Source organism: Hemitrygon akajei, chromosome 25 (genome assembly GCF_048418815.1).
Source record: "Hemitrygon akajei chromosome 25, sHemAka1.3, whole genome shotgun sequence".
Lineage (NCBI taxonomy): Eukaryota > Metazoa > Chordata > Chondrichthyes > Myliobatiformes > Dasyatidae > Hemitrygon > Hemitrygon akajei.
In genome coordinates, this window is record NC_133148.1 from 33,716,357 (window position 1) to 33,727,262 (window position 10,906).

Below are 10,906 nucleotides of genomic sequence, written 5' to 3' on the forward strand. Positions count from 1 at the left end.
TTCAGTGTCTCGTGGTGACTTCAATCTCAGTCACAATAGCGGTAGAGTACTATGCTTTGCACCTTGGCTGCAGAGTAACGCCGTTTCATTTCACTGTATTCATGGATATTCATGCATGGTTGAATGACAATTAAACTTGGACCTGCACCATGGACCTCTCCCTCTGTCCGGGATCCACACCTGAGCCCTGGGGAGATTTCTGCTGACAAGTGAATGTCAGGTCATTACAGGTCAGGGGCAGATAAATGAGCTTCTGGCTCGTGGGAGCTTCCGCTAAAAGAGGCAGCCATGTGTCACTCTTCCAATGCTTTCCCCCCACTCGTCTGCAGGCTGTGTTTGGAAGTGCAGGGGGCGAGAATAGGAGTGAACGGATCTCCCAAACACTGCCAGGCGTCAGCTATCTAAATCCAAGGATTAGGAACTCAGAACAGCACCATAGTCCCGATTCAATCTTGGATGAAGAACTTCCAAGTCCCTTTTAGACAAGGAGATTTCTGGTTTTATTGAAACACAAGGCGACTACTGAGATCAGGCCCGTTGTCCCAAACCGATATCCAAATCTCGGTACATATTCTGCTTAGTGTTGGAAACCACTTTTTAAATTAATACTTTTTATAAGTTTGTTCTTTTTTTTACAAGCGCGCGTATTTTTCACAGTTTGTGGTGGTTGATCCCCACTCAGTGGCAGAAATCGGTACTGCGGTTAAATTAACACCTTTGTCCTATTTCTATTGTCCTAAGTATTAGCACATTACTCACTTAATGTATTTGTTTTAATTATGTATCATATTAACTAGTTTATCTCTATCTGAATGACTTCCGCCCAGTTGCACTCACCCCTATCATTGCAAAGTGCTTTGCGAGACTGGTTCTGTCACATCTGAAATCCTGTCTGCCCACCACCCTGGACCCCATCAATTTGCCAATCGCTCCAACAGGTCAACGGAGGACACCATCTCCACGGCACTTCACTCTGCCCTGACCCACTTGGACAGCCCCAACCCTTACGTCAGAATGCTGTTCATTGACTTTAGTTCGGCATTCAATACTGTGACCCCCTCCAAGCTGATCGCCAAACTTCGCCAGCTTGGTATCAGCTCATCTCCCTGCAATTGGACCTTGGACTTTCTGACTAACAGATCCTGATCTGTTAAGTTAGACAACCCCTCCTCCTCCACTCTCACCCTGAACCGGTACCAGCATGCCTCTAGGCTGTGTGCTGAGCCCTCTTCTGTACTCCCTTTTCACCTATGACTGCATTCCTGTACATGGTTCTAACTCCATAATCAAGTTCACAGACGACACCATGGTGGTTGGCCTGATCAGAGGGGATGACGAGACAGCCTACAGGGACAAGGTCCAGCACCTGGCTGCATGGTGTGCCGACAACAACCTGGCCCTTAACACCCAGAAGACCAAGGAGATCATTGTGGACCTCAGGTATGCTAGGAACCACACTCATGTCCCCATCTACATCAATGGAGCTGTAGTGGAGTGTGTATCAAGCTTCAAATTCCTTGGGGTCCACATTTCCGATGATCTCACCTGGTCCCTGAACTCCTCCATCCTGATCAAAAAGGTGCAACAGCGCCTTTATTTCCTGCAGAGCATCAAGAAAGCTCACCTCTGTCCCAGGATACTGATGGACTTTTACCGCTGTACCATTGAGAGCATACTCACCAATTGCATCTCAGTGTGGTATGGCAATTGTCCCGTATCCAACTGCCCAGCGGATTATCAGCACCTAATTCCCCACCATTGAGAACATCTACCATAAATGCTGCCCGGGCAGGGTGAAAAGCATTATCAAGGATGCATCTCACCCTAACCATGGACTTTTTACTCTCCTCCCATCCGGTAGGCGCTACAGGAGCCTCCACTCCTGCACCAGCAGGCACAGGAAGAGCTTCTTCCCTGAGGCTGTGACCCTGCTGAACCTCACATCACAGCGCTAAGCAGTATTGCACCCATATTGTACTGTCTCAGTACTTTTATATTTGTGTGCTGTAGCACTTACTCTTTATTCGCAGTTATTTTGCAAATAACACTATTCTTTTGCACTTCTGGTTAGATGCTAACTGCATTTCATTGGCTTTGTATCTGTACTCGGCACAATGACAATAAAGTTGAATCTAATCTAAGGAATTTTCCTTATCCATAAAAGTGATGGATTTTTCAGAGACATCATCTTTATTATTTTGTCTTCACCTTTAATTTATGTCAGTATTGTTTCTGAGCTCTTTGTTTGGTTGGTTAGTGTTTGTATATTAAAATAAACTGAAGACTTAGGAGTTAAGACTACTCATCATTCCTTACTCCCAGAAGAACCCTAAGGATCAAAAAGTAAACAGCGATCCAACATCAGTTCAAGCTGCAATCCAAAAGGAGGTTCTGGTTCTATCCTGTAATCAACTAAAATCTCAATTTGCGCTGCATGGAAAAATGAAATCTTTGCATCAGCTTTTGTTCTTTAGAAATTCACCTTGGTTCAGCCTCCTCTGGTTGTGTGTGGACTTTTCTTCCAGTGAGAACATGTTTTCTTCTGTTCTCTCTGGCTAACAATATCAAACACTTTGTCACGACTAATAACGGGCCTGATCTCAGTTGTGTTTCAATAAAACCACTAATCTACTTGTCTAAAAGGGACCTGGAAGTTCTTCATCCAAGATCTATTCACACTTTTTATTACTATGTATTGCAAAGTAGTGCTGCTACATAAAGAGTAGACTGTTTTCTAAACGGAGAGAAAATACAAAAATCTGAGGTGCAGATTTGTATATTGAGTCTGTGGTGAGGAAGTCAAATGCAATGTTAGTATTCATTTCAAGAGGACTAGGCTATAAAAGCAAGGATATAATGTTGAGACTTTACAAAGCACTGGTGGGGCCTCACTTGGAGTTTTGTGAGCAGTTAACTTAGAAAGGATGCACTGACATTGGAGAGGGTTTTCAAAGAGGTTGATGAAAATGATTCCAGGATTGAAAGGCTTGTCATGTGACGGGCGATTGATGGCTCCGGGCCTGTACTCACTGGAATTCAGAAGAATGAGGGGTGATCTTATTGAAACCTGTTGAATGGTGAAAGGCCTCGATAGAGTGTAAACACAAAATACACTGGGGTCAAAGCAACACGTACAACACGCTGGAGGAACTCAGCAGGTCGATGGATGTGGAGATGATGTTTCCTGTGGTGGGCGAGGAAAGACCAGGACACAGCCTCAGAAGAGAGGAATGTCCTTTTAAAACTGAGATGACAAGGAAATTCTTTAGCCAAACTGTGTTGAATCTGTGGAATTTGTGGCCACTGGCAGCTCTGGAGGCCAAGTCTTTATGTATATTTAAGGCAGAGATTGATAGATTCTTGGTTGGTCAGGGCATGAAGGGATACGGGGAGAAGGCAGGAGATTGGAACTGAGAGGGGAAAATGGAGCAGCCATGATGAAATAGTGGAGCAGACTCGATGGGCCAAATGGCCTAATTCTGTTCCCATATCTTACAGTCTTATAGCTTTATAACAGCAGATTTCACAACACATGCTGGTGATATCAAACCCAATTCAGTTTCTGAGTTATTGCAGCTGCTGATCCCACCCAGGTCTGAACCCTGGTCCCTGAGCATCGCGGGGGTTTGTTCTACTGATGCCAGCCTTAAACAAGACCAATGTTTAATATTGTGGGTGTGTGACAATTTTTTTAAAAATCAGTTCTATTTCAGATCCTGTGACTCAGTTGCTTGATGTCTCTGCCACACCATCAGTGTACTGTACTGAGGCCATTCAGCCTTGGCCGTGTTTCTGTTCCACACCTGTCCTTTTAAGTGCACCCCTGCTCTTGTTCCAACCGGTCACCGCTTGAATTTCCTCTGTGTCTTCCTGCACTTTACAGATGACGACGACTTCCCCAGGGTTTTGTCCCAACTGGAAGTGGAAGTTTCTCAGGGCTCTGGACCAAGGAGGAATGGCAGAGGTGGTTAATCTCCTTCCCTGCTGGGACATTTGCGTCTTTTCCACTGATTTCAAACGGCTGAGCCTCGCACAGCTGGTTTTATTTTTGCAACACACCGCCCTCCTCTAAAGCATGAGGTCGGAATGGTGGGTAAATCTTTTCTGGAGCAGAGTCAGAAGCCGAAGAACTCACACAAAGTGCTGGAGGAACTCAGCAGGCCGGGCAGAATCTGTTTTTTTAATAAAAGTACAGTTGACGTTTTGGGCTGAGACCCTTCAGCAGGACTTGGGGGAGGCACTTTTGGGTTTCAGAAAGTTGGGAGGGGGGGGGTGTCTAGAGTTTGCGGGGAGGAGGAAGCGAGGATCAGACCAGGAGGACTGTGGCTACAAATGAAAGGTCAGCAACACTTGGGAAGTGATTGACTACATAAAACAGAAGTTGCTTTATTTCTGCAAAATGATGGGGGAACTCAGCAGGTCGGGCAGCATCGATGGAGAGTGTTGTGTTCTTTGTATTAATACGTACCGTGGGTTTCTAATAATGAAACGTATTCTGGAAGAATAGAACTTTTATTTACAATAGCAACAAAACCACACGTGTCTGACAGAGCCGGGCTTCTCAACATTTCTTGATCTTTCTTAAATTTCTTAGCATGCTCAGAACTCTTTCCAATCACGTTCTTGCACGTGATATCACCACAGAGAGGAATAAACGGTCGACGTTTTGAGCCGAGACCATTTAACTGTGCCGGTGTCTGGTGAAGGGGTTCAGTCCGAAGCCTCGACTGTCTATTCCCTCCGCAAGGACGCTGCCCAACCTGCTGAGTCCCTCCGGCAGTTTGCGTATGTTGCTCTACATTCCCATGATCTGTGTTTTTTTTTGTGTGTGTGTGCTTACAGACATCCCATCTCTCCCATGGGTTCTGGGAGTCTCCTGCATATTGATAGCGGCTCCCTGACAATAGACAATAGGTGCAGGAGTAGGCCATTCGGCCCTTCAAGCCCAGCACCGCCATTCAATGTGATCATGGCTGATCATCCACAATCAGTGCCCTGTTCCTGCCTTCTCCCCATATCCCTTGACTTTACTATCTTTAAAAGCTCTATCAAACTCTTTCTTGAAAGCATCCAGACAATTGGCCTCCACTGCCTTCTGAGGCAGAGCATTCCAAAGATCCACAACTCTCTGGGTGAAAAAGTTTTCCCTCAACTCTGTTCTAAATGGCCTACCCCTTATTCTTAAACTGTGGCCTCTGGTTCTGGACTCCCCCAACATCAGGAACATTTTTCCTGCCTCTAGCGTGTCCAATCCCTTAATAATCTTATATGTTTCAATCAGATCCCCTTTCATCCTTCTAAATTCCAGTGTATACAAGCCCAGTTGCTCCAATCTTTCAACATATGACAGTCCCGCCATCCCGGGAATCAACCTCGTGAACCTACGCTGCACTCCCTCAATAGCAAGAATGTCCTTCCTCAAATTTGGAGACGCCCACAAATTATATACAATATTCTAGAAACTGATTTTTTTGAGAGGGAGAGAAAGGGGAGGGGGAGAGAGACAGAGACCTGTTGAGGTGAGTTTAACAGGTGTCGTTCGTTCACTAGGATAGCTAACGGTATTTAAACTAGCTAGCTAGCTGCTAAGGAGCTACTCTACGTGATGAGGCCAAACTCCCTGTGGACTTGCTTAAAGTTGTAATAGAATAAAAAAAATGACTCTATGATAATATAATACGAGTACATACGGCACATTTTCTGCATAAGTCAATAAGGATACACCTTATGCTTTTTTTTAGGGACCACAATATATTAGGGAGGCTAAGTGCAGGGAAGGCTGCTCCAGTATTTCACGGTTCTTTTCAGCAGAAAACCAAAGTCTGACAGAGAAGGTCAGTAGAGCTGAGGTGTACTTTACATCTTTCATCGTTGGGCATAACCTGCCATTCCAGGGGTGTAAGCACACGGGCAGGCTATTCAGGAAAGATGTTTCCTGATTCAGAAATAGCAAAAAAAACTACGCCTGCTCATCAACCAAGACAGCAGCTGTTGTGAACACGGCACTGGGACCTGAATGTTTAGAAGATCTTTGCAAGTTCATCCGGACATACGCGGTATTTTGGTTGACGAAAGCAACGATGTCATGTGTGAGAAGGAATGTGCCATTTTAGCCGGGTACAATAATGATCAAAGAAATTGTTGTGCTCTTTCATATCAAATGTCTTGTATACATACACCCTTGGAGGTCGGCCGGAGAGGGGGAGGGGGAATACCTCCCTGAAATGAGTTTTTGCAGTGTGGGATGTCTGTGTTTAATGTCTTCTTTCGTGAGAGGGTTAGACTTTTGCCTGTGGAGATTGAGTGTATTGTTTGTGGGTTAAGGTAACGGCAGAATTTCTGACCCCAGAATTGGCTAGCGCAGACCCAGGCACCCACTGCGCACGCGCCGAGGACTGCAGCTGCCCGAGCGCGCATGCGCGCAAAGGACAAAAGGCTCCGGTCCGGGGGTCCGCCGGCAGGTAGGAGCGGGTTCGCCGGGATCGGGGCCCCGCAGCGCCCGGTCCTCTCCCTCGATCCGGGCGGCTTCCCGCTGATGCCCCAGGGCGCCTACGGGTGTCTGGTTCAGGGTGACTCTGTCCGCAGGGCGTGTTTGCGAGCCCGGGCGGGAGGACTGGGAGCGGGTCCATTCTCTCAGTCGCTGCCGGGCACCTGCTACCTAAACCCGAGAACTGGGAACAGAAATATAATTCCCAGTTAGTCCCGTGTGTTGAGAATGCCTTCCCGGAGAATTAAAATGTCAATTCGTGTTGTTGTGGTGGGGGAGGGAACACAAAATATTTGCTTCAGCTTTAATTCTTCAGACAATCGCCTCCTCCTGTTGTGAACCTTTCTACGCCTGAGCGCATATGTTGTCCCGTTGGCTCTCGGAACATAATGATATCGATCCCCTTTGTCCTGGGTAACAGGTGACCTGTAGGTAGAGTCGGTGGTGAGGAAGGCAAATGCCATGTTAGCATTCATTTCAAGAGGTCTGGAATACAAGAGCTAGGACGTGACACTGAGCTTTATAAGGCCCTGGTGAGGCCTCACCTTGAGTATTGTGAACAGTTTTGTGCCCCTCATCTTAGAAAAGATTGAATAGGAGATTTACAAGAATGATTCCAGGAATGAAAGGGTTATCATACGTGGAACATTTGATGGCTCTGGGTCTGTACTCACTGAAATTCAGAAGGATGAGGGGGAATCTCATTGAAACTTTTTGAATGTTGAAAAGCCTGGACAGAGTAGATGTGGAAAGGATGTTTCCCATGGTGGGACAGTCTAGCTCAAGGGGGCATAGCCTCAGGATAGAGGGGCGCCCTTTCAAAACAGCTGTGGAGAAATTTCTTTAGCCAAAGGGTAGTGAATTTGTGGGAATTAGTTGCCACAGGCAGCTGTGGAGGCCGGGTCATTGGGTGTATTTAAGGCAGAGATTGATAGGTTCTTGATTGGACATGGCATCAAAGGTTACGGGGAGAAGGCCGGGAACTGGGGTTGAGGAGGAGATGGAAAAAACGAACAGCCATGATTGAATGGCGGAGCAGACTCGATGGAACAGATGGCCTAATTCTGCTCCTATGTCTTATGGTGTTGTGGTCATATCACAAAGTGCCACATATTAACAATGTCCAATGAGACAGACTAATGCCCTCCCCTTCATATTCATTGGTACTGCCTTCAACCCATCAATCACCTGGGGGGAGGGGGGGTCAGAGTAATTAGAAAGTCTCCAAGTTCAAGGTCAAGGTACCTTTATTATCGAAGTATGTGTACATTATACAACCTTCAGATTTAGACAATAGGTGCAGAAGTAGACCATTTGGCCCTTCGAGCCTGCACCGCCATTCTGAGATCATGGCTGATTATCTACTATCAATACCCGGTTCCTGCCTTGTCCCCATATCCCTTGATTCCCCTATCCATAAGATACCTATCTAGCTCCTTCTTGAAAGCATCCAGAGAATTGGCCTCCACTGCCTTCCGAGGCAGTGCATTCCAGACCCCCACAACTCTCTGGGAGAAGAAGTTTTTCCTTAACTCTGTCCTAATTGACCTACCCCTTATTCTCAAACCATGCCCTCTGATACTGGACTCTCCCATTACAGGCAGCCACAAGACAAAGAAACCCAAAAACAAACCCTGTACATATACATAAAGAAGACCGTTGAACACCCAATGTACAAGGGGAAAATCACATCAGGCAAGCAGTAACCACAAGCTAATAACGTTTCTGAACTGATGTGGTATCAGGTGAGGTAACTCCTGATGAAGGGTTTCGGCCCGAAACGTCGTCACTACCTCCTCCCATAGATGCTGTCTGGCCTGCTGAGTTCTGCCAGCATTTTGTGTTTTTATTGATGCGGTATCAGGTGGTCTTTGTAGCGCTGTGAGACATGCCCATAACTTGAAATAATACCAATGGAGAGAGAGAAGCTGAGCCAAGTCACAGACTGATGGCCGGTAGAGACGGCCCATTCTGATACAGATAAAAACTGTCAGAGGGTTTGCTGGTCAGTCGGGATCCAGTGAGCTGTTCCTCCAACTTGCGTTAAACTTCGCGGTAGCAGTGTGATGTCAGAGCTCGCCAAAGGCGCTAGAAGTAATTCATCTGAAACGCTGTCCTTCACCCATTGATGTCTTTTGTAAATCTTTTTAAAGGTTAGAAACGGCAAGTCATTTCTGTCCGGGAATGTCAAACACAACTGCACAACGGTTCTGCCGTGTCTGTCCAGATATTTCGTTTGTAACACCAATATTTGTGCTGTCAATCCTTGAAGATGAAGATGAATCTCACCCCAACTGGAAATGTGCTTCTTGTCTGAACTGAAGTGAAGTTTTCTGTTTTAACTCCACTGGAACCGGGGTGCTGAGAACACACCAGCACTGGTTCACCAGAGATCAGTTCTTCAACTGAAGAATTCACCATCTGACATCTGACCCGAGAAATCAACAGAGAATCGATAGCAGGGGGATATCATTCCCCCGCGCTCAGTGTGGGAAGGGATACACTCGCTCAGCCCACCCGCAGACACACCGGGAATTTACAAGGGAGGGAGACTGTTCAGCTGTTCCGTGTGTTGACAGAGTTCCGCTCGGACATCCCAGCTACAGACCCACCAGTCGGTTCACACTGGGAAGATGCCGTTCACCTGCTCGGACTGCGGGAAGGGATTCACTCGGACATCTGACCTGCTGGCACACCAGACGGTTCACACTGGGGTGATGCCATTCACCTGCTCAGACTGTGGGAGGGGATTCACTCAGTCATCTCAACTGAAGGTACATCGGCGAGTTCACACCGGGGAGAGGCCGTATGTCTGCTCCGAATGTGGCAGGGGATTCTCTCAGTCGTCCAATCTACAGAAGCACCTGTCAGTCCACACCGGGGAGAGGCCATTCACCTGCTCAGACTGTGGGAAGGGATTCACAAAGTCATCTGACCTACTTGCTCACCGGTCAATTCACACTGGGGAGATGCCATTCACCTGCTTTGATTGTGGGAAGGGGTTCACTCAGTCATTTCAACTGAAGGTACATCAGCGCGTTCACACGGGAGAGAGGCCGTACACCTGCTCTGAATGTGGGAAGGGATTCACTCAGTCATCTAGCCTACAGACTCACCAGCGAGTTCACACAGGAGAGAGGCCGTTCACCTGTTCCATGTGTGGGAGGGGATTCACTCAGTCATCCCAACTACAGACACACCTGTCAGTTCACACTGGGGAGAGGCCATTTGCCTGCTCCGACTGTGGGAAGAGATTTACTCTGTCATCTCAACTGAAGGTACATCAGCGAGTTCACACCGGGGAGAGGCCGTTCACCTGCTCTGAATGTGGGAAGGGATTCACTCAGTCATCCAGCCTACAGAAACACCAGTCAGTTCACACTGGGGAGAGGCCGTTCACCTGCTCAGACTGTGGGAAGGGATTTACGCAGTCATCTGATCTACTAGCACATCAGTCAGTTCACACTGGGGAGATGCCATTCACCTGCTTATTCTGTGGGAAGGGATTCACTCGGTCCTTTGACCTGCTGGCCCACCAGTCAATTCACACCGGGAAGAGGCCATTCATCTGCTTAGAATGTGGGAAGGGATTCACTCGGTCATCTCACCTGTTGACACATCAGCGTGTTCACACCGGGGAGAGACCGTTCACCTGCTCAGTCTGTGGGAAGGGGTTTACTCAGTCATTTCAGCTGAAGGTACATCAGCGGGTTCACACCGGGGAGAGGCCGTATGTCTGCTCTGAATGTGGGAAGGGATTCACTCTGTCGTCCAATTTGATGAGACACCAGCGAATTCACATGGGTTGAGAGAACGTTCACCTGTTCGGTGCGTGGGAAGGGATTCACCTGTCCATTCAATACTATGAACACAACCGAGTTCACACTGGGCAGAAAGATTAAACAAGCTGCATGTTGGATATTTCACCGTCACAGTCGCTGAATCCAGAGGCAAGTTCAAATGGGACAGTTGGGTGTCGAACTCTGCAATTATCACTGCTGATGTTTACCTGTGATGGGATTGGTTTAATATTCTGCATCTGTGACTAATAATTAAATTATATTTTAAACTCTGTCTCAGGTTCTCAGTGAATCTACAGCATACACAGTGAACAGTGGGGAGTCAATTCAGCCCAGCTGGTCCTGACCGTGTTTCTGTTCCGTGACAGCCCTTTTAACCCCATCCGTGCTGTTCACCTCTCACTCTCCCTGTGGTGACGGGTTCCAAATGGTCACTGTGCTGTGTGTGAGGAGGTTTCCCAGGAATTCCCTGCGTGACTTTCTGCAGACTGAAGAACGAGCTCACTGCAGTTATGTCTCCCGGGTTCTTTGTCCCTTAAATCCCTGCTCTGAGGAAGAATGGCGATGGCTGTTAATCTCCTTATTCCAGACTCATTTCAATGTTGAGGGTCATTCTCAC

At 47.3% G+C, this 10,906-nt stretch overlaps 1 protein-coding gene across 2 annotated transcripts; it reads left to right on the forward strand.

Moving 5' to 3' along the window:
• Positions 1–6,328: 6,328 nt before the first annotated feature.
• LOC140716512 (uncharacterized) lies at positions 6,329–10,556 on the forward strand. 2 transcript variants are annotated; one of them, XM_073029309.1, is made up of 3 exons: positions 6,444–6,461; positions 8,088–8,232; positions 8,641–10,556. In XM_073029309.1, the coding sequence occupies exon 3, from the start codon at positions 9,121–9,123 to the stop codon at positions 10,294–10,296; it is 1,176 nt and encodes a 391-aa protein (XP_072885410.1). In that variant the 5' UTR covers positions 6,444–6,461; positions 8,088–8,232; positions 8,641–9,120; the 3' UTR covers positions 10,297–10,556. The 2 variants fall into 2 exon arrangements, with proteins under 2 accessions (XP_072885409.1, XP_072885410.1); XM_073029308.1 differs by lacking the exon at positions 8,088–8,232 and having other exon boundaries at positions 6,329–6,461.
• Positions 10,557–10,906: the final 350 nt, after the last annotated feature.